General features: G+C 41.8%; 1 protein-coding gene across 9 annotated transcripts in view; it reads left to right on the top strand.

The window, feature by feature from the left end:
* The window catches only part of DMD (dystrophin), a 3,641,189-nt gene that overhangs the window by 920,158 nt on the left and 2,697,111 nt on the right, over positions 1-23,920 (top strand). For all 9 annotated transcript variants that reach the window (XR_010221499.1, XM_063953479.1, XM_063953476.1 and 6 more), the window contains exon 7: positions 9,552-9,670. Coding sequence is in view for 8 of the 9 variants with exons in the window: in XM_063953479.1 (XP_063809549.1) it covers positions 9,552-9,670 (119 nt within the window). In the remaining variant the exon portion in view is untranslated. The remainder of the gene's footprint in view (positions 1-9,551; positions 9,671-23,920) is intronic.

The following is a 23,920-nucleotide window of genomic DNA, read 5'->3' as shown; positions in this document are numbered from 1 at the left end:
AGCTCCAGGATATCCTTTTTGTAGTAAGGGGCCCAGAATTGTACACAGTATTCAAGGTGTGGCCTCACAAGTGATTTATATAACGAGAGTATAATACTCTCGTCCCTAGCATCAATTCCCCGTTTTATGCATGCTAATATCTTATTAGCCTTCTTTGCTGCAGTTCTACTTTGGGTACTACTGCTTAGTTTGCTATCTATGAGGACACCTAAGTCCTTTTCCAGTACAGAATCCCCTAATTTTACCCCATTTAGTAGGTAGGTGTTTTTTTGTTCTTGTTACCACAGTGCATTACCTTACACTTGTCTGTCTTGAAGCGCATTCTCCATTTCGCTGCCCAAGCTTCTAATTTAACTAAGTCGTTCTGAAGTGACTCAGCATCCCCCTCCGCATTTATAACTTTACACAATTTGGTATCATCTGCAAAAATTGACAACATGCTCTCTAGACCTTCTGTTAGGCCGTTAAAGAAAATATTGAACAATAGCGGTCCTAATACTGAGCCTTGCGGCACACCACTTAGCACTTCAGTCCAAGTTGAAAAAGATCCATTAACCGCAACGCGCTGCTCCCTATTATCCAACCAGTTTCTCTGACGTCCTAGTGGATGCTGGGAACTCCGTAAGGACCATGGGGAATAGACGGGCTCCGCAGGAGACTGGGCACTCTAAAAGAAAGATTAGGTACTATCTGGTGTGCACTGGCTCCTCCTTCTATGCCCCTCCTCCAGACCTCAGTTAGAATCTGTGCCCGGCTCGAGCTGGTTGCACACTAGGGGCTCTCCTGAGCTCCTAGTAAAGAAAGTATTTATTAGGTTTTTTATTTTCAGTAGAGATCTGCTTGCAACAGACTAACTGCTACGAGGGACTTAGGGGAGAGAAGCGAACCTACCTGCTTGCAGCTAGCATGGGCTTCTAGGCTACTGGACACCATTAGCTCCAGAGGGATCGAACACAGGCCCAGCCTCGGTCGTCCGGTCCCGGAACCGCGCCGCCGTCCCCCTTGCAGAGCCAGAAGACGGAAGATTCCGAGGAGAAAATCGGCGGCTGAAGACTCCGGTCTTCATTAAGGTAGCGCACAGCACTGCAGCTGTGCGCCATTGCTCCCCATGCACACCACATACTCCGGTCACTGATGAGTGCAGGGCGCTGGGGGGGTGGGCGCCCTGGGCTGCAATTAGAGTACCTTAACATGGCAAAAAAACACATAATATAGTCTAATAAACTATATATGTGTAAAAATCCCCTGCCATAATATTAATAAAAGAGCGGGATAAGCCCGCCGAGAAGGGGGCGGGGCTATCTCCCTCAGCACACTGGCGCCATTTTCTCTTCACAGTTCCGCTGGAAGACAGCTCCCCAGGCTCTCCCCTGCAGTTTCCAGGCTCAAAGGGTTAAAAAGAGAGGGGGGGCACTAAATTTAGGCGCAAACTATACATGTTAAGCAGCTATAGGGAAAAATCACTTTCTGTAATAGTGTAAATCCCTAATAATATAGCGCTGGCACACTCTCTCTCTGTCTCCCCAAAGGACTTTGTGGGGTCCTGTCCTCAGTCAGAGCATTCCCTGTGTGTGTGCGGTGTGTCGGTACGGCTGTGTCGACATGTTTGATGAGGAGGCTTATGTGGAGGCGGAGCAGGTGCCGATAAATGTAATGTCACCCCCTGCGGGGTCGACACCAGTGTGGATGGATATGTGGAAGGTATTAACCGACAGTGTCAACTCCTTACATAAAAGGTTTGATGACATAACAGCTGTGGGACAGCCGGCTTCTCAGCCTGTGCCTGCCCAGGCGTCTCAAAGGCCACCAGGGGCTCAAAAACGCCCGCTACCTCAGATGGCAGACACAGATGTCGACACGGAGTCTGATTCCAGTGTCGACGACGACGAGACAAATGTACATTCCACTAAGGCTATCCGTTGCATGATTACGGCAATGAAAAATGTGTTGCACATTTCTGACATTAACCCAGGTACCACTAAAAAGGGTATTATGTTTGGGGAGAAAAAGCAACCAGTGGTTTTTCCCCCTTCAGATGAGTTAAATGAAGTGTGTGAAGAAGCGTGGGCATCCCCATATAAAAAAATTGTGATTTCTAAAAAGTTACTAATGGCGTACCCTTTCCCGCCAGAGGACAGGGTACGTTGGGAGACACCCCCGAGGGTGGATAAAGCGCTCACACACTTGTCAAAAAAGGTGGTACTACCATCTCAGGATACGGCCGCCTTAAAGGAGCCTGCGGATAGAAAGCAGGAGGCTATCCTGAAGTCTGTGTATACACACTCAGATACTATACTAAGACCTGCTATTGCTTCAGCATGGATGTGCAGTGCTGCAGCAGCGTGGTCTGATTCCCTGTCTGATAATATTGATTCCCTTGACAGGGACACTATATTGCTAACCATAGAGCACATTAAAGACGTAGACTTATACATGAGAGATGCACAGAGGGATATTTGCCGGCTGGCATCTAGAATAAATGCAATGTCCATTTCTGCCAGGAGAGTATTATGGACTCGGCAGTGGACAGGTGATGCGGATTCTAAAAGGCACATTGAGGTTTTGCCTTACAAGGGTGAGGAATTGTTGGGGATGGTCTCTCGGACCTCGTTTCCACAGCGACAGCTGGGAAGTCGACATTTTTACCCCAGGTTCCCTCACAGCCAAAGAAAGCACCGTATTATCAGGTACAGTCCTTTCGGCCCCAGAAAGGCAAGCGGGTTAAAGGCGCGTCCTTTCTGCCCAGAGGCAGGGGTAGAGGGAAAAAGCTGCACCATACAGCCAGTTCCCAAGAACAGAAATCCTCCCCCGCTTCCACTAAATCCACCGCATGACGCTGGGGCTCCACTGGTGGAGCCAGGTGCGGTGGGGGCCCGTCTCCGGAACTTCAGCGACCGGTGGGTTCGCTCACGGGTGGATCCCTGGGTTCTACAATCTCAGGGATACAAGCTGGAATTCGAGACGTCTCCCCCTCGCCGTTACCTCAAATCAGCCTTGCCAGCTACTCCCCCGGACAGGGAGGTACTGCTGGCGGCAATTCACAAGCTGTTCCTCCAGCAGGTGATAATAAAAGTTCCCCTCCTTCAACAGGACGGGGTTACTATTCCACAATGTTTGTGGTACCGAAACCAGACGGTTCGGTGAGACCCATTCTAAATTTAAAATCCTTGAACACTTATATAAGGAAGTTCAAGTTCAAAATGGAATCGCTCAGGGCGGTTATTGCAAGCCTGGAAGAAGGGGATTACATGGTATCACTGGACATCAAGGATGCGTACCTGCATGTCCCCATTTACCCTCCTCACCAGGTGTACCTCCGTTTTGTGGTACAAGACTGCCATTACCAATTCCAGACGTTGCCGTTTGGTCTGTCCACGGCACCGAGGGTATTTACCAAGGTAATGGCCGAAATGATGATACTCCTTCGAAAGAAGGGAGTTATAATTATCCCATACTTGGATGATCTCCTTATAAAGGCGAGGTCCAGGGAGCAGTTGTTGGTTGGAGTAGCACTATCTCAGGAAGTGCTTCAACAGCACGGCTGGATTCTGAATATTCCAAAGTCACAGCTGGTTCCTACGACGCGTCTGCTGTTCCTGGGTATGGTTCTGGACACAGAACAGAAGAAGGTGTTTCTCCCGGAGGAGAAGGCCAAGGAGTTGTCATCTCTGGTCAGAGACCTCCTGAAACCAAAACAGGTGTCGGTGCATCACTGCACGCGAGTCCTGGGAAAGATGGTAGCTTCTTACGAGGCAATTCCATTCGGCAGGTTCCATGCAAGGATCTTTAAGTGGGATCTGTTAGACAAGTGGTCCGGATCGCATCTTCAGATGCATCGGCTGATCACCCTGTCCCCGAGGGCCAGGGTGTCTCTGCTGTGGTGGCTGCAGAGTGCTCATCTTCTAGAGGGCCGCAGATTCAGTATACAGGACTGGGTCCTGGTGACCACGGATGCAAGCCTCCGAGGTTGGGGGGCAGTCACTCAGGGAAGAAACTTCCAGGGACAATGGTCGAGTCAGGAGGCTTCCCTACACAAGACCCCTGCTTCAAAACCAGCCGGTGCTGTTTCAGTCAGACAACATCACGGCGGTCGCCCATGTAAATTGACAGGGCGGCACAAGAAGCAGGATGGCGATGGCAGAAGCCACAAGGATTCTCCGATGGGCGGAAAATCACGTGATAGCACTGTCAGCAGTGTTCATTCCGGGAGTGGACAACTGGGAAGCAGACTTCCTCAGCAGGCATGACCTCCACCCGGGAGAGTGGGGACTTCCTCCAGAAGTCTTCCAACTGATTGTAAACCTTTGGGAAAGGCCACAGGTGGACATGATGGCGTCCCACCTAAACAAAAAGCTAAAAAGATATTGCGCCAGGTCAAGGGACCCTCAGGCGATAGCTGTGGACGCTCTACTGACACCGTGGGTGTACCAGTCGGTTTATGTGTTCTCTCCTCTTCCTCTCATACCAAAGGTGCTGAGGATAATTAGAAAGAGGGGAGTGAGAACTATACCGTTCCGGATTGGCCAAGAAGGACTTGGTACCCGGAACTGCAAGAAATGATCTCAGAGGACCCTTGGCCTCTGCCTCTCAGACAGGACCTGCTACAGCAGGGGCCCTGTCTGTTCCAAGACTTACCGTGGCTGCGTTTGACGGCATGGCGGTTGAACGCCGGATCCTGATGGAAAAGGGCATTCCGGTTGAAGTCATTCCTACGCTGATAAAAGCTAGGAAAGATGTGACAGCAAAGCATTATCACCGCATATGGCGAAAATATGTTGCTTGGTGTGAGGCTATGAAGGCCCCCACAGAAGATTTTCAGCTGGGTCGTTTTCTGCACTTCCTACAGTCAGGAGTGACTATAGGCCTAAAATTGGGTTCCATTAAAGTCCAGATTTCGGCCCTGTCTGTTTTCTTTCAAAAAGAACTGGCTTCACTGCCTGAAGTTCAGACGTTTGTTAAGGGAGTGCTGCATATTCAGCCCCCTTTTGTGCCCCCAGTGGCACCTTGGGATCTCAACGTTGTGTTGGATTTCCTAAAATCACATTGTTCTGAGCCACTTCAGACCGTGGAATTAAAATATCTCACGTGGAAAGTGGTCATGCTTTTGGCCTTGGCTTCGGCTAGGCGGGTGTCAGAATTGGCGGCTTTGTCCTGTAAAAGCCCCTATCTGATCTTCCATACGAACAGAGCAGAATTGAGGACGCGTCCCCAATTCCTCCCTAAGGTGGTATCAGCGTTTCATTTGAACCAACCTATTGTGGTGCCTGCGGCTACTCGGGACTTGGAGGCCTCCAAGTTGCTGGACGTAGTCCGGGCCCTGAAAAATCTATGTTTCCAGGACAGCTAGAGTCAGAAAAACTGACTCGCTGTTTATCCTGCATGCACCCAACAAGCTGGGTGCTCCTGCTTCTAACCAGACTATTGCTCGCTGGATATGCTCCACGATTCAACTTGCACATTCTGCGGCTGGACTGCCGCATCCTAAATCAGTAAAGGCCCATTCCACGAGGAAGGGGGCTCTTCTTGGGCGGCTGCCCGAGGGGTCTCGGCTTTACAACTTTGCCGAGCTGCTACTTGGTCGGGATCAAACACGTTTGCAAAATTCTACAAGTTTGATACCCTGGCTGAGGAGGACCTTGAGTTTGCTCATTCGGTGCTGCAGAGTCATCCGCACTCTCCCGCCCGTTTGGGAGCTTTGGTATAATCCCCATGGTCCTTACGGAGTTCCCAGCATCCACTAGGACGTCAGAGAAAATAAGAATTTACTCACCGGTAATTCTATTTCTCATAGTCCGTAGTGGATGCTGGGCGCCCATCCCAAGTGCGGATTGTCTGCAATACTTGTATATTGTTATTGCCTAACTAAAGGGTTATTGTTATGAGCCATCTGTTCGTGAGGCTCAGTTGTTATTCATACTGTTAACTGGGTATAGTATCACGAGTTGTACGGTGTGATTGGTGTGGCTGGTATGAGTCTTACCCGGGATTCCAAATCTTTTCCTTATTGTGTCAGCTCTTCCGGGCACAGTTTCCCTAACTGAGGTCTGGAGGAGGGGCATAGAGGGAGGAGCCAGTGCACACCAGATAGTACCTAATCTTTCTTTTAGAGTGCCCAGTCTCCTGCGGATCCCGTCTATTCCCCATGGTCCTTACGGAGTTTCCAGCATCCACTACGGACTACGAGAAATAGAATTACCGGTGAGTAAATTCTTATTTTTTTACCCAAGTGCATATTGTGTTTCCTAGCCCTGATTCTTGTAGCTTGTAGATAAGTCTCATGTGTGGTACAGTGTCGAATGCTTTGACAAAATCTAAAAAGATTACATCCAAGTCTTTACCCTGATCTAGGTTTGCGCTTACTGTTTCATAAAAGCCAAGTAAATTGGTTTGACAGGATCTGTCCTTTATAAACCCATGTTGATTCCTTTTAATGACCTTATTGACTTCAAGGAACTTCTGAATACTATCTCTTAGAATACCTTCCAATACTTTCCCCACTATAGATGTAAGACTAACTGGTCTATAATTACCTGGTTCAGCTTTTCTTCCCTTTTTAAATATAGGCACTACTTCCGCTATACACCAGTCTTTGGGAACCATACCTGATATTACTGAATCCTTAAAGATCAAAAATAGCGGTTTTGCAAGTTCAGAGTGAAGCTCCATTAGAACCCTTGGGTGAATACAATCGGGACCTGGTGACTTATTACTCTTTAAATGTTTTAATCGGTTACAGACTACTTCCTCGCTTAAATAAGTACCTATCAGTGGGATATTCTCATTATTGAGATTATGTGTTAGTCCCTGAATTGGGTCCTCTCTAGTAAATACTGTTGTACAAAACTCATTTAGTGTGTCCGCTATGTCATTATCATTTTTGCTTAAGACTCCCAACTTGTCTTTTAAAGGGCCAATACTCTCCTTCTTTAATCTCTTGCTATTAATGTATTTAAAGAATTTTTGGGGATTCGCTTTCCTTTCCTTTGCTTTTTCAGTTTCTACTTTAGCCGCTCTTATTTCCTTTTTGCGTATTTTGTTACATTCCTTATAGTGCTGAAATGACTCTGCTTCCCCGTCAGATTTGTATTTTTAAAATGCTCTCCTTTTCTTGCCCATAAGTTCTTTTATCTTTTTGTTAAGCCACATCGGTTTATGATTTTTATTCCTTTTTTTGCTGCTCGTAGGAATAAATTTGAGTGTATTTTTAGCTACCAGGAATTTTAGTACCTCCCATTTCTCCGTAGTATTTTTTCCTAAAAACAAACCTTCCCATTCAATATCCCCGAAAAAACCCCTCATCTTTTCAAAATTTGCTTTGCTAAAGTTTAGAGTCCTAGTTGAGCCAGTATAGGGCTGTTTATGAAAACTGATATTGAATGTGACCATATTGTGGTCGCTGTTTCCTATGGGTTCCCCTACTATAATACCTGATACCAAATCCCCATTGTTTGTTAATACCAGGTCTAAGATTGCATTGTACCTAATTCAACTGATGAATATAGAAGATTGCAGCACCTGCAAGAGCTGTTGAATTTACCATGCCACCAGTTGAAGAAAGAGGTAGTAACACGGTGGAATTCCACCCTTTATGTGCTTCAGCAGATGGAGGTACAGCAAAAAGCTATCCAAGGTTACAAAATAACCTATGACATAGGAAGAGGAGGGTAATGAACCTTACTCAAGTGCAGTAGAGAATACTTTCTTCAGCATGCAAGGTGCTCAAACCCTTCAACGGTGTCACCTGTGAAATGAGTTCAGACTTGAGTCAGGTAATTCTCCTAATTAAACTGCAACAAAACAATTCTGCAAAGTATCAAGTCCTTTTATTCACTTCACCAGGATCCGAATGTACTTGAAGCTTACATAGCTACCTATAGTATCCATGTAGTTGTTCTCTATCCCATTATCATGGATTGGTCCATACATAACTTATTTTATGGAATTACCTATAAAAGACCCTGTCATTAAAAAACTTTGGCAGTTCAGTTTTGTAAAAGCTTTTGCATCTGAGGAAAGAGTGCCCTGCCACCCTCACCAGACCCCAGACCCTGCCCATCACCAGACCTCTCCCCCTCAACAGAACCCACCTCCATTAGGGCTGCTTCCAGAAATTTCCCAGGCTGGTTTTGCAGCCCAATCTGCCCCTGGGCATGCAACATAACATTTTAATCAGCAGAGTCTGCTAGTGCACCCTAATTGCATAGTGATGCAAATAAGATGCATTTTCATCAAAAAGATGCCTTACACTAACAGGGTTGCATGGGAACTATCAGCTAACTCATGCCAGGCATCTACCGCTACATGACGTATTGAGACCAGATGTATGCTCTGTGCAACCTTTTGGCCTAAACTGGATGAAAACAATATTGTGATGGTGGTCAAAATTGACTGGAAATAACTGGAAATTAATGTTATTGATGTTAATAATATTGTAGCAACAAAAACATGCCCACATTATGTGATTTTAGTGTTTTTTTTCAGATTTTTTGAATAAAAATACAGATCTAAAACCAAATCATGTACAGCTCTAATTGTAACACACAGTTTGGGGAAAAAAGGCATTTGTGCTTACAAAAGCCGTATTATTTGTGGGCGGTCAGGTGCAGGTGGTAATGACTGATGATAATGATGACAGATGCTAGGACTAGTCAGCCACTTGTGATTGACTGTTTGCAGCACTCCACTGGAACTGAATGATGCCTTTTCATTGCTCATGCATAAGTTATGCTTTTGCAAGTATTTTTAAGCTGCTTATTTTTTCTTTCTTTTTTTTGCCGATTGTGAGACAGTTACCTCTGCTGTATTAGTGAGGTGTTTGTAATTGAGTTGATGCCTTATATTGAATACTTTTGTTGCACATAAAAATAATGTTTTCAAAACAACAACATTATCCTTATCAAAGTTTTACTATAAAGTGCCATAAATTCCATAGTATCAGACAAGCAAGGAAACAATTAAACAGAATAAAACAAAACAAAGAGAGATGAATGTATAAGGCATGTAAGAACAGTTGCATGTAATGCAAGGATTGTGTATACATTTTCAGTACAGGTATATATTTCAGATGTGTGCACATCAAAAAATCATGCCACTCTAAAGAGTTAGAAACTGTATAGCACATATGATGGACCATGTGTGAATGGGTAGATGAGGTGTGTGTGGGGGGGGGGGGGGGGGGGGCGGGGTGACTGAGAACTAAGGTTCAGAGAGCCAGCTTGTCAGAGTTGACAGTGGGATGTGTCTATAATGTGAGTCTGAAGTAAGCCCGACGCATATGATACTATCATTGATCAAAACACGTCTCATGCTTTTCATATGAGTTAAAATACAGAAGTTTTGCACATGCTTTAAAGAAAAAAAATCTATTAATCTTACAGTATTTTACAACCAAATCTGCATCAAGGCTCAGAGTATCTGCATTTGCATGTCATGTGATGATTCAGAGCCTTTAAATACATATATAAAGCTATTTGCTTAGTAGTTTATACAGTATGCTAAAGTTCATCAAATGAACTGTACTTGCTTCATCAAGCTCCTTTTTTTTTTAACAGACCGGATCTGTTTGAGTGGAATAGTGTACTCTGCCAGCAGTCTGCTGTTCAGCGGCTGGATCATGCATTCAACACTGCCCAGCGACACTTGGGAATTGCAAATCTTCTCGATCCTGATGGTGAGTAAATGAACTTGTGCTTTTAACTTTCATTAACACTTGCAAACTTTCCCTGTGGAAAAGATGCATTATACTAGATGTACTTTGTATGCAAAATGAGTGCAACATAAGGTCTTTTGGGACATACGAGGGAGAATTATAATTTCCTCTTGTTAGTGTTAATTCACACACATGTTTTCAGGAGTTCTACTCATAATTAATGTGCGTTACTTCTATTACATGTGTAATTTGAAAGTCATTTGTAGCCATTCACACAGCTAACAGAGAAACCTTTCTGAACTCAGCCAGTCTGTGCCATTTTCCAGAGATTGCATGTAGCAAGAACAATAATACACTTATTATTTGTATATTGTAAAGGGTTGGTCACAGAGGAGTTTGTAGTCTAACAACAACCTAGGAAAATTACATATTTTCCTAAGTGGCAAAAAGCAATTTGACAGCGGGGACAATCAGTCTAGGCCAGTAAGTATTTGCTTCATAGTCTATCAACTGTTGCTTTATAAAGTCTGACCGAGAGCTGCATTCAAATATTATGACTCTTATTGTTGTTTATACTATAAATGGGCAGCTCTGGTTCTTTTGTTTATGGCCAAGACTAGAGCAATCAGAGCAACTCCAAAAGGGAAGTCATCCTCAGTAGTCACATACTGTAAGACAATAATCATTTATAAACCTCCAGTTTTAGATGTTTATACTCTTTCTACATTGTATAAGTCTGTTAAAATCAGATAAAAACCAATAACCCCATCTAAAGTGCCCCTTGGTAAGTCATCATAAAAAATAATTAAGTACCTGTTTTTTGGGGTTTGTAGCAAATCATTTATAGTCCAAAATCGAATTTCTTAATTAGCCATCTACAAATTATGAAGTCAACTAAGAAGTTTTTATGAAGCAGCACATCTAAGCAAGATGTTATCGGTATTGGTGAATGTTATGTCTTGTTTATGGAGTTGTCTTTACCAAAACAATTTGCAACTGCCAAATGTCTCTTACAGTAACTCATTGTTTTACACTGTAGCATAAGGAAACATGTTATCTAGTAGTAATTACTATAACTATTTCTGTCAACTACTACTGTCTCCTAGTAATCTGTGAGAACAGAGAGTATTATAATATAATATAATTAATGGTTTTGCTAGAAGCTTTCTTATTGCAGCATATAACTGGGAATTTTGCCTTCCAAACCACTTGATCTACTGTATTACTCATTAGTATGGAGGTGTAAAAAGCAAATCACCAGTATTATAGAAGTTTTAAAATCCCTAAATTGTATGCAGTTTAAGGTGTGGATACATGCTGAGCCCCCCACTTTATCTCTTTTTAAAATAAAACTATTTTATCTCTTCCATATGGTATGGGTGAATGCAATTCAAGAAAAGAAGGCCAAAACCGAAAAATTCTTTAAAATGTGGGAGCATTTTATTGTGACCCTATTCTCAGCTGTACAGACCAAAAAGTGGAACTCTTTCTGTAACACCTCTTGGTATCTTCTACGAATGGTTAAGGGCTATCCCCCAATTTCAGTGTGACCATGGGGGGAAGGGGTGTGAGTGAACCTTACTTTATTAAGTTCAAGTATGATTTCATTGTATCTTTTATATTTGTTTGTATTGTCCTCTTTGTGGGCCTATCAACATCTGCTATTTGCCTATGATGACCATTTGATTATCTGTCTGTGCCATACATATGCTTTATCGGTCTTTTGTTTTTCTTTATATATATATATATATATATACTCCTCGAAAGATGCGGCACTCTGGTTCACCTTAAGAATGAAGACGGGTGTGGACTCCCATGTAATTGTCAACATTTCAATATTTAATCATATTGCCATCAGGATAACATACAGTGAACAAAAACATACTGTACCTTTATAGTGAACCTCCACCACGTGAATGTTGGCGTCGGGAGCGGGACCGCTCACCAATCCCAGTGCCGTGCTGAAATCTGACATCACAAACAAGCGCTACGTGCATCTGATACATTGTCACCATGGCAACATGTAAACCTTTAATACAAGCAAAGCACAAAACGTTTTGATCAATGCAACTAAGCTTACGTGTATATAATGAACAAAAGTAGCTACACTCACTGCCCTGAATGCTCATAAGGGTCTATCAAATTAAGTGTTTACATAAATGAATAGATTTTAACGTTAAGCCGCATAGGCTATATTTTCGTTTAACCCTTTAGGAACAATCACATTTAACCGATTGATCCATTGTGCTTCACAGCGCAATAGCTGTAGGGCACGTTTGCCTCCTCTAATAATCACCACGACCGTATCATTTATACGGTACCGGAGGCTATTTATAGGATGTTTTAAAGCCGCAAAATGACGGGCTACTGGCTGGTCACTAGTACCAGACAAGATAGCCGCACACTATGGCTGCTCTATGATTACCGTGCGCCCCGCATGCTGTAGTCACACCTCCTCCGGGGGGGTTCGGGGGGGCCCATAAAGTTATTGTACCAGGGCCCAGGTTTTCTCTTGGCAGCCCTGTGTGTGTGTGTATGTAAGTATATATATATATATATATATATATATACCGTAGAAATGCTCTGGGTAATGTGTACCATGGTTTTATAAAAATAAAAAATAAAATCTGATATTGGTGCTCTCTTCCTTGTAAGTTTAAAAAAGTTAATTAAAAAAATTATATATATTTATATTATTCTATATAAAAATACAATAAATATATATACATACAGGGTGTATTACACCCCCCTCCCCTCTTTGTCCATAGACCCCCATGGTAAAATGACTTCCCACCCCCATCAGAAATAGCCCTCCCAGTGGCATAAGAGCCCAAGTGCTACCCCCACCCCTCTAGTGGTAATAGATCCCAGTGGAAGATCTCCCTCACCCCCACCATTTAGTGCCCCAACCCATGTGTGTGATTTTTTTTTAATAATCCTCCCCCAGCTAAAAAAAATCTTTTTAAGGGGCAGCCCCTACCCCTTCTAAGTGTAAAGGGGACTGATCATCAGCCCTCTTTGCTGCAGCCGATCTCTGCACATACAGAGATCAGCATATTTGTGCTGGGGTGGGGACCTATGATCCCTTCCTAGCACTTTCAGATTCTGCACATGCACCCCAGATTGCCGCTCACAAGACATTCAGGGGCATGATTTCAGGAGTGATGTAGATGTCACAGACTGCTTTGTCACCTACAAGGGGGTGCAGCAGCAAGAGAAAGTCCATGGGGGACACAGCAGAAGGAAGATGGGGGACACAGCAGTGCATCACACGTGACTATGCCAGGCAAGTGGTTAATGAATAAATACTGTATAATATGTTGCACCTTTTGTAAAAAAATAATATTGTCCCATTGATTCATTAAAATACTTTACCCTTTATTAAAAATGTGTATAATTGTTCCCTTTATCAGTCCAATGGGATACTAAATCACCAATTATGATTGACCAGATAACTCCCTGGAACTTCTCTGATGCAAATTAGTTAAAATATTACAAGCTCACATACAAGATGTGCAGCCAATCAGGAGCAGTCTTAAGACCTCTGCTACTTAAAAGTGTCAATATGCCCTCAAATTGGGGGTGTGCATTTTGTATTTAATCTGCACCTTAGGTCTAGTCACCTTGTCAGGAACATACAGCACCTTTACTCTAACTTCGGTAAGTTTATATTTAAAAAAAAAATGGGTCCCTTAATACAGTAGGTTATCTAGATTGAAAACAAATTGTATTCCTATTTGGGCTACCAAACTATTTCTGCACATGATAAATGCACTTACAGTACTTTAAAATAGCAAAAACTACAAAAAAAACACAAAAATAAATTATCATTTTCAAGTGCAGATTTTATTATGAAAACCTCTATATAGAATCCTGCTTTTTGCTATTTGAAAAGTGGATTAATGCTGAACCAAGTACCAAAAAGTATTTCTCTATGGAGTCTATGGTATTTTCTGGAAAGGCAATGTATAATTTTCTTTGTGGATGCTGTATATAAACATTACTGATATTGATATTGGAATGTAAAGAGAGCAAACATAGAAAACTGCACTCAATACAGGGTTAGGAAATCCCTCAGGAACTACAGGGATAATGTTTATTTTTGATGCACAATACAGAATGAACGATTAGAGCACCCCCCAGCATATAAGTCCTAAGGGAAGATGTATCAAATCTTGGAGAGTGATTTAGTGAAGAGAGATAAAGTACCAACCATTCAGCTACTAACTGTTGTTAAACAGGCTGTGTTTGAAAAATGACAGAGCTCAATGGTCAGTATGTTATTTCTCTCCAAGCTTTGACACATCTTGCCCATAGTGAAGAACCTAAGTGTTCCTACATTCTGTGCATATATCTAGATATTTATACTATAAAAATCTACACATATAAATATGGTAATTTGGGCGCTAAGCATCAGTGACATACAGTTCAGACATGTTTACATCTGGCAACCTGCTGCTTTTGGTTATAACATCTTGTTTTTTATCTTAAAGAATTTGGAGAAGGTCAATTAAGACATCTTTCAGAAAAATAACATCTTATTACTAAGGTGCTATCAGTATCACTGAATGTTCTGCCTTGTTTATGGACTGGTATTTATAGAAACTATTTGCACCTGCCAGATCTCATTGTTTTTCACTGCAGTAAAAGAAAAATAGTTTAGTGATATTCAGTTTAACTATTCCATGGCCAAAATTCTCCAGAGAAACATGCAAAATGCACCATGGGCAAATATTTTACAGAACTGTTTAGAAAATGTTGCTCACTTTCTAGGTTTTAATGTCACAGGGGAAACACAGTTGACATTATATATAGTGAGCAGATCACAGGTGGTAGAGCATTCTGAAATGTCCATGTTTTTCCATATCTGTGATAATCTTTAGTATTTTAAAGATTCATTAATTTTAGCTTTCAGGTATGTTATTCTTCAATCCTGACAGTGATGTTATTTTGTACATCAACAAAGGGTCACTAATATCAACAATACTACACTTACACAAACACTTACATATACTTTAGTTTTGATTGCAAAGAACTTAGATATGACTGACCAAACCATAGTGGAGAATCCTGACCCTGCATGAGACATGTTAAGGAATTGAAGAAGAAACAATAAAACTGAAATAAAATATACCATTAGTGTAGTATTATACCACTCCTGGTAAAGCCATTGTTTTTCAAGTACTGTATGTAATGATTATTTTTATCTGTAGTCTGAAAGCCACCACTGCAATTGACAATCTGGACACTGCACTGGTTATGTTGTGTTGGGTGATAAAAAATGTTACTTAATTGTTTGTAAAAGAGAGTTCAATATTTACTGTATATATTTTATACTGCCTCTTATCCTTTATTTTGGGTGGAGTGGGAGGAAAATTACATTTCAAGTGTATTGAAAACTCTCTGGAACAGTTATTTTTCTTTCTCATTTTAGGCAGTTTCTTTCAGTCTTGATAGATTAGAGAATACTGTTCAGTCTGCAGATGATCTTGATAAATCAGTCTTATTCTTATTGCTCTGACAACAGAAATTGAAGTTGAACACCTTTCCACACAAAACTGTTTGTATTATTTGCTCTTCTAGTATGCTATTTCCTTTACATTTTGCAGAAACCTAATGTTTTATGTATTTAGAGATGCGTGACATAAAACCTATGGTGACATCTCATTTTGTTGCCTCAGTTACTAACGGAATACAAACGTCTGTTAAACAACAAAATCAGAGCTAACATCATGTTGCAATGTGGCACTCCATCCAACACTCCATGTTTATTCAGCTCCAGTGTCCATTACTGTTTACTATTAATCAGTAATCCATTACTACTATTTCAAGAGAATTTTTCTTGATCCTTGCTGTAGCAGTGTGGATAGGGCATTAAAATACAATTTTACTGGTGTTGTGTGGGAGAATGGAATATAAGACACCTGCATGGTGCTTTAAGCCCAAACGTACTGCTCCTGTAGTGGGCAACAGATGCCAACAAATAGCGCCAAATTTGTGCTGGGAATTCGAGCTTGCCTTCCTTGGTGCCAAGCAAAATGTGGGGCAATATAATGACTCTCATCATAATACTTGAACACTTACCCACACTTTTGCTAGAAATATGGGAGGAGAGGTTATAAAAAGAATGCCACACCACTTGACATGGAACATTTGGGATCAAAATGAATGTTCAGCAGATACCCTCCTACCTCTGTGACTGTTTGTTTTTACCCGGTTTTGTCTTCTAATTGTGTCCAGTTGTAAAGTGCAACTGAATTTGCTGTGCTATATAAGAAACTGTTAAATAAATAATACATTTGGGAACTTTAGACTTCTTTGGTGGTATAGGAAAGGACATAATATTGCATGAAACCAAATACTAGGGTACTAAACCGTCATCTAAGTTGGTGGGAACAGGTGTAAATCAACTGAATCATCTATGTCTCTATGCCATCACTGCTAGTAGTGATAGGAGGTATATATATATATATATATATATATAGGTATATGTGGTGGACGTAGTTGGCACTCAGGAACAGTTGCTGTTGTATAGACCGGGGTGCCCTCCTCAGTGGTATGTACAAAGTAGATGTTCCTGGTGACCGGTGCCACAAGACAATGACCCCCTCACCACAGAAACAGGCGGCACTCCACGGATTTGAAAGTAAAAAATTCTTTATGCAACAAGCATCATGTAAAATCCAACGTTTCAACACCACGCTGGGTGTTTTTCTCAAGGATACATGGGTGAAAAACAATCATATGTGAGGTGTTCTTACCTTAAGTACTCTTCTAATGTCAGCACGGGCGCAGGTGCGGCGGGCGGGAGAGACGCCGGCGGCTCCGGCCACGGGCGGCTGGAAATGACGTCACCGTTGCTAGGCTACCAGGACGTGTCAGCGCCCGGCGCATCGCGTCATCGTGCTGCAAAGGAACAGAGTGTGAATTAAAACAAATGTAACAGTGTGAAATAATTAATAAGAGGAAACAAAATAACGTTTCCAAATAGTGTAAGTGGGTGAAGATTAAAAAATAACTGGACGATCGTGTGTGTGAGATGAAAGTTAACCAATAAAAAGTAATTATGTGGCGATACCCGTCTGTAACATCTTAATTATTCAATAAAGCATGATGTTTGGAAACATCAGCTGTATAGCTGCAATGCACACCTTAAATTAAGCATACTTGACTGTACTAAAGAGTGTGGTTAACTGCAGCAGAGACAAAGCATGGAAAAACAAAGGCATGTAATGAAACATATAGTTGTAAAAAAGGAAAGTGCAAGAACAAAGGCATGTACTGAACCAAAAGAATAAATTTAAAGAAACACACTCCATGCTAATTTTTCATTGAGTCCGTTAGGGGAAACTGAATTCAATGTTGAAATCCACCGCATTTCTCGTTGGGACAGCAACTTTTGTCTGTCACCACCACGGTTGGGCATAGGGACATGATCCACGATCTGATATTTTAAACTTGCAAGTGAATGTCCAACTGATTTAAAATGTCTGGCAACGGGTTGATCATTATCTTTGCCTTCAATGGCAGCTTTTATGGCTGATCGATGCAACGCCATACGTTCTTTAAAAGTCCTGATTGTTTGACCGACGTATAACAATCCGCACGGGCAGATGATAATGTATATAACGTATTGGGAACTACAGGTGAGATAATGATGTATCTTATATTTTTTACCCGTGTGTGGATGTTGAAAATCTGACCCCGCAACCAGATAGTTGCATGTGGTGCATGAGGGGCATTTAAAGCAGCCTTTGCGGGTTGGTGTTCTAGTTTTAGGAGAGATGTCTGTGTGAACCAGAAAGTCCCGTAGATTACGACCCCGTTTATAACTGGCCATCACTGATTTGTTATGAAAACATGGCAATGCATGATCACTTTTAACAATCGGCCAGAGGGCACTGACAGCTCTGGGTATTACAGAACTGGCTGTAGTGAATTCTGTTACCAATGGGATCCTGTCAAATGATGTTTCATCCTTTTTCGGTTGTAATAGCGTTGCCCGCGGTTTCTTTAGCACCTCTGCTTTTTGTTGTAGTAATTGCTTATATGGATACCCTCGCGATCTAAATCGATCTACCACCATTGTTAATGCTGGATCCAACTCGCTCTGGTTGCTTGTAATGCGGGCCACCCTTGTCATCTGGGATTTAGGCAAGCCAGCCTTCAAGGCTGGTGGGTGAAAGCTGGAATGCTGCAGGAGTGTGTTCCGGTCTGTTGATTTTTGATACACGGACGTCTGTAGATGACAGTTCTTGATGGTGATGTTGACATCTAAATACTGTATAGCTTCTCGGCTGTATTGGTAGGTAAACCGGATCGGTGAATCTACCAAATTGATTGAAATCAACAGATGTTTGAGGCTATCTTCACCTCCAATCCAAAAGATGATCAAATCATCGATATAACGTTTGTATAGTAAAATTTTTGAACTGATTGTGACATCCGAAAAGAACAGCTCCTCTTCCTTGGCAAATACGTTATATACATTATCATCTGCCCGTGCGGATTGTTATACGTCGGTCAAACAATCAGGACTTTTAAAGAACGTATGGCGTTGCATCGATCAGCCATAAAAGCTGCCATTGAAGGCAAAGATAATGATCAACCCGTTGCCAGACATTTTAAATCAGTTGGACATTCACTTGCAAGTTTAAAATATCAGATCGTGGATCATGTCCCTATGCCCAACCGTGGTGGTGACAGACAAAAGTTGCTGTCCCAACGAGAAATGCGGTGGATTTCAACATTGAATTCAGTTTCCCCTAACGGACTCAATGAAAAATTAGCATGGAGTGTGTTTCTTTAAATTTATTCTTTTGGTTCAGTACATGCCTTTGTTCTTGCACTTTCCTTTTTTACAACTATATGTTTCATTACATGCCTTTGTTTTTCCATGCTTTGTCTCTGCTGCAGTTAACCACACTCTTTAGTACAGTCAAGTATGCTTAATTTAAGGTGTGCATTGCAGCTATACAGCTGATGTTTCCAAACATCATGCTTTATTGAATAATTAAGATGTTACAGACGGGTATCGCCACATAATTACTTTTTATTGGTTAACTTTCATCTCACACACACGATCGTCCAGTTATTTTTTAATCTTCACCCACTTACACTATTTGGAAACGTTATTTTGTTTCCTCTTATTAATTATTTCACACTGTTACATTTGTTTTAATTCACACTCTGTTCCTTTGCAGCACGATGACGCGATGCGCCGGGCGCTGACACGTCCTGGTAGCCTAGCAACGGTGACGTCATTTCCAGCCGCCCGTGGCCGGAGCCGCCGGCGTCTCTCCCGCCCGCCGCACCTGCGCCCGTGCTGACATTAGAAGAGTACTTAAGGTAAGAACACCTCACATATGATTGTTTTTCACCCATGTATCCTTGAGAAAAACACCCAGCGTGGTGTTGAAACGTTGGATTTTACATGATGCTTGTTGCATAAAGAATTTTTTACTTTCAAATCCGTGGAGTGCCGCCTGTTTCTGTGGTGAGGGGGTCATTGTCTTGTGGCACCGGTCACCAGGAACATCTACTTTGTATATATAGGTATATATATGTTGCAGTGTGTCCGGCACTCCCATATGGGTAATACCTTGACCCAGTGCCCTCACAGTATAAAGATACACTTGGAAGAACAAAGGTGCGGCACTCAGAGCTCAGGATAAGGAAAGAAAACAGCGACCACCACGTCAGCAACGTTTCAATCTATTCAGATTTTCATCAGGCTTCAAACATCAAATTAACACATCTTACCTTTTAAACATCCCCTCAGCAAGTGGACGCCTCCCGGTGCGGGAGTCCTCCTGGCGACGGTGCGCTTCGGTGATGTCATTACGCACCCTCCAGATGCTGTCCAACACGGGTCACCCCATGATGGCAGCGCTGTAAGGTGACGTCATTCCGAGCCGTATGAGCTCCATCAAGCCCAGGGCTTTCCCCGGCGGCAGCGTTGTATGATGACGTCATCACGCACCTGCGTAATACACATCCACCCCACTCCTCTCCATGGTAACCGGAGAATACAACAATATGATCTACAGTGAAAAATAGAAAATACTAAATCTAAAACAGTCACCTTATATAACGTTAAACTATACCTATAGGCAGAGTAGTTAGGTCACACAGCACAGTAACAAAGTTGATTTAAATCCTATGAAAAAAGGGGCATATCCACATTACAAAAATAATATACACCTTCATAGTATACAAACAAATTCGAGATATTAAAAAATGTCTTATACATTTTTATATATACGTATGTGATATATCAATACTCGTTCATATTAGTCCCCTCACATATGCTAATGCTGCCGTGCCCTAATCACTATGCCCAATGTCAGCAAAATATACTCAGCATGATTTATAGTAAGGATCCCAATGTCAATTTATCATTTAATCCTCTTGATGCCATTACTCCCAGGCAGATGATCCATTCCTTTGGCACGCCCAACAACTCCGCCCACCACTGCCCACCCCCTGGGGTTCCTGTAGAGTGTGTGTGTGTGTGTGTGTGTGTGTGTATGTATGTATATATATATATATATATATACACACTACAAATTAGCTATGACCCTAGTTCCCTCCCTATTTCCTCTGCAGTTATCCAACTTCTCAGTCTTTCTATGGTAAACCCTCACCCTGCCTGAGCGGTTAAATTGCTATTTTCTACAGGGTTCAGCCATCTACTAGTGACAACTGTCTAGTAAATGTTTCCTGTGATTTTAGTACAGATTTACAATTTTCTGTAAAGTACATGACCCTCTGTGTGTCTAACTGATTGTTTAGTTAGAGGACACTAAAGAGCTTACACTGTGACTTTTTCTAATGCTGACACATAAGGTAGAGACTTTTAGATAAGTGTACGCACTTGTAAAACTGTAACATTAAATTGAAAGTGCACAATTTAAACATCATGTATTAAATGTTTTAAGCAACTGACATGCTTTCATCATTCAGCCCTAAAATGACAGTCTTCCTGCTCAGTATACTGGGATTACTCCTTAATAATGCATTAAACTTGCAGTCTTATAATATTTATAGTGAAGCACCATTTTTATATTGGTTCATAATTTTAATGCTCAGAGTAACTGTTCTAGTAGCAATAAATACTCAAAATATTTGCATCCATTTTTCTTTTAAAGAAACCAAGATGACAATGCCTTATTTAGATTTCTTTTTAGTGTATCATAATTTCTTGATTCCTAGACAATTTACAATTCTTATAGTAATAAAAACTAAAGTGACTCCAGGACTATGTCATTGTTACTTCAGAGAAGAAAATATGCAAATATGCAAGTGCTCAACACAGACCATTCATTACAGCAGACAGGCGACCAGAGGGTTTTACAACCACTTCGAAGTATGAGAAATTCACCAATGAATCATCACCATTAAATGAATGGTCATGAAGCAATTCTTTTATCAACACAGCTCCAGTTTGCAGCTGTGCAAATTTATTTTATGGCAAGTAACTGGGAAAGCAATAGTGGATTAATAGGTCACCAGTGTTTAGATCGACAGTCAATAAGTTGATACTATATAATCAACATACATTATGTCAACGGGTACAAAAGGTCAATAGGTTCAAATGGTCAACATGAAAATAGTCAATACATAAGTCGGTGACACAATATTTTTGGTTATTTTGTGCCAAATCTAGGATCTTTCCTTTTATTTAACCACCATCAGTAGAAACATTGACCCTCACAGGCTTGCTTCGCTCGACGGCTTCGTGCTTGGTGGCTTGCTTCACTTGCCACAGGTTACTATTCCAAATAGATGTTCATGTCGAAAGTAAATTAAGCTAATGTTAAAAAACATGTGTGGACCATTTAAAATATTTGTCAATCATTTTCATATCCATCATTTGAACTTGTCGACCTTTTTTACCTGTCGACCATATGGTGTTGACATATACATTGTCAATCTATCATCCAGTTACCATCTTTGATGTTGCTTTGTAATAATTGCCATTGAGTTTGCAGGTAACAGCTTGATGGTCTATTTAACAGACATACTGTAGCATGACACAGGAATCACAATTTTATTACAATGTATCAGCTCCTACAGTAACTGTCAATTAAGGTTGTAACATGGCATTTTGGGAGCTGATTGGCTTACTTTAACTCTGTCTACTTTATTTCTCTCCATGGCTTAGTACATTAAGTACATTTCTTTAATATAAATTATGTAATCATTGTTAATTTTTGCTTGTAGAACATGTGCTGGCCAAGTGGGTTACTCATTCATAGAAATCAGCTTATTCATTATTATTATTATTATTATCATCCTTTATTTCTATGGCGCCACAAGGGTTCAACAGTGCCCAATTACAGAGTACATAAATAAACAGGAAAACAGCAACTTACAGTTGATGACAGTATAGGACAAATACAGGGTAAATAAACATAGTTACATCAGCAGATAACACCTGAATAAGTATCAGGTGGCAGAAGACTGCTGGATGTGGTACAGTTGAAGATTATTAAAGTAAGACAAAGGATAAGCACATGAGGGAAGAGGGCCCTGCTCGTGAGAGCTTACAATGTAAATGGGAGGGGTAGACAGACAGGGGGGTACATAGAGAATGTGGAACGGAGGCTTAGGATGAGATTTGGCAGGGTTTGGTGAAGAAGTGGGTCTTGAGAGCCCGTTTAAAGTTTTGTAGAGAGGTGGAGAGTCTGAGGGGGAGAGGTAGGGAATTCCAGAGAAGTGGTGCAGCACGTGAAAACTCTTGGAGGTAGGAGTGGGAGGAAGTAATCCGTAGGCAGGAGAGTCGTCGTGCATTAGCAGAGCGAAGAGGACGGGTGGGAGTGTAAAGGGAGATAAGGTCAGAGATGTAGATGGGAGAGGAGGGGGTGAGGGCTTTGTAAGCGAGTGTGAGAAGCTTGAAATGGATTCTGAAAGGGAAGGGGAGCCAGTGAAGGTCTAGTAGGAGAGGAGAGGTAGACGTAGTGCGATTGGTGAGGAAAATGATCCGGGCAGCAGCATTGAGGATAGATTGGAGTGGAGAGAGGTGTTTGTCAGGAATGCCAGTCAGGAGGAGATTACAGTAGTCCAGTCTGGAGATGACCGGTAAGTGGATAAGAGTCTAAGTAGCATCCTGGGTCAGAAAGGGTCTGATCCTGGAAATATTATTTAGATGAAAATGGCAGGTTTGTGAGAGGTGCTGAATGTGTGGTTTGAAGGAGAGGGAGGAGTCAAGGATTACTCCAAGACAGCGCACTTGGGGGCTAGAGGAGATACTAGTGATAGGCAACCTGAAACACTTTGGAGCCTGATTTGGGTGGTCATCTAACATTTGAAAGGGTTACACATCACCCATAGGGGAGATACAATTAGTCATGAATTGTGTTACATGGTCTCTTCTCTGGTTCAGCTGTGTGGAGCTATTTAATTAAAGACCTGATATCAACTCGTCAGTTGCCATGAGGCTACTGTTAATACTAATTTCTGTCTTAACTTTTGGGGGTGTGGGGGACTTCTCTTCCTATGGAGATCCTTTGCTCATCACTCATTTTGGAAAATTGTGGTCGTCACTGCCCCCTTCCCACCCCCAAATAGCAGCAGACCATCAATCACTGACAGTCTGCAGCTGATCTGCTACCAAAGTCGCAGATCTGTACTGTACATGCGGAGTATGGACCTGGGGCATGCGCAAAGTATTGAACATTTGTACTTTGCAACATGAGCTGCAGCTGCATCCACATCCACATCTAAATAAGGCCCTTTGAGTAGTCAGTATAATAACAATTAAGTGGTTTTCCCATGCTCCAGCCAATAAAATGCAAATAGCTATACAGTAGATGCTTGTACATGAATAACCCTTGTCAATCCCTCACACCAAGGTTTCCGCAAGAAACATTTTTAAAATGAGTCATCATCATCGTCATCATTAGCTGCATCAAGATATGCTCTAGATGCATAACTGCAACTTACAATATATACTGTATGTAAGACCATGATATTTTGAGGCACAACTGTATGCTTAAATTCAAGCCACAACCATGAGGATATTCTACAAACTGTTGTATAGTTTGCTTATTTCTTCTACACCTGTCATTATTGCTGCCATCTACTGCCCCAAAAACGTATTACATAGCTGTCATTGTGACTCAACATGAGGTCTATGAGCAAGTAGATTAGCTAGTGAGAGTGGCTTTCTCATGTGCTCATCAGTAACAGCAAAGCTGCTATAGGGATGGAATCAGATGGAATCAGAGGTGTAACGAGGGTTTATGGCACCCAGGGCAAATAAAAAAA

This window comes from Pseudophryne corroboree, chromosome 2, assembly GCF_028390025.1.
Source record: "Pseudophryne corroboree isolate aPseCor3 chromosome 2, aPseCor3.hap2, whole genome shotgun sequence".
Taxonomy (NCBI): domain Eukaryota; kingdom Metazoa; phylum Chordata; class Amphibia; order Anura; family Myobatrachidae; genus Pseudophryne; species Pseudophryne corroboree.
The sequence above is the reverse complement of the archived record's forward strand: the minus strand, read 5'-3'. Positions and strand labels throughout refer to the sequence as shown.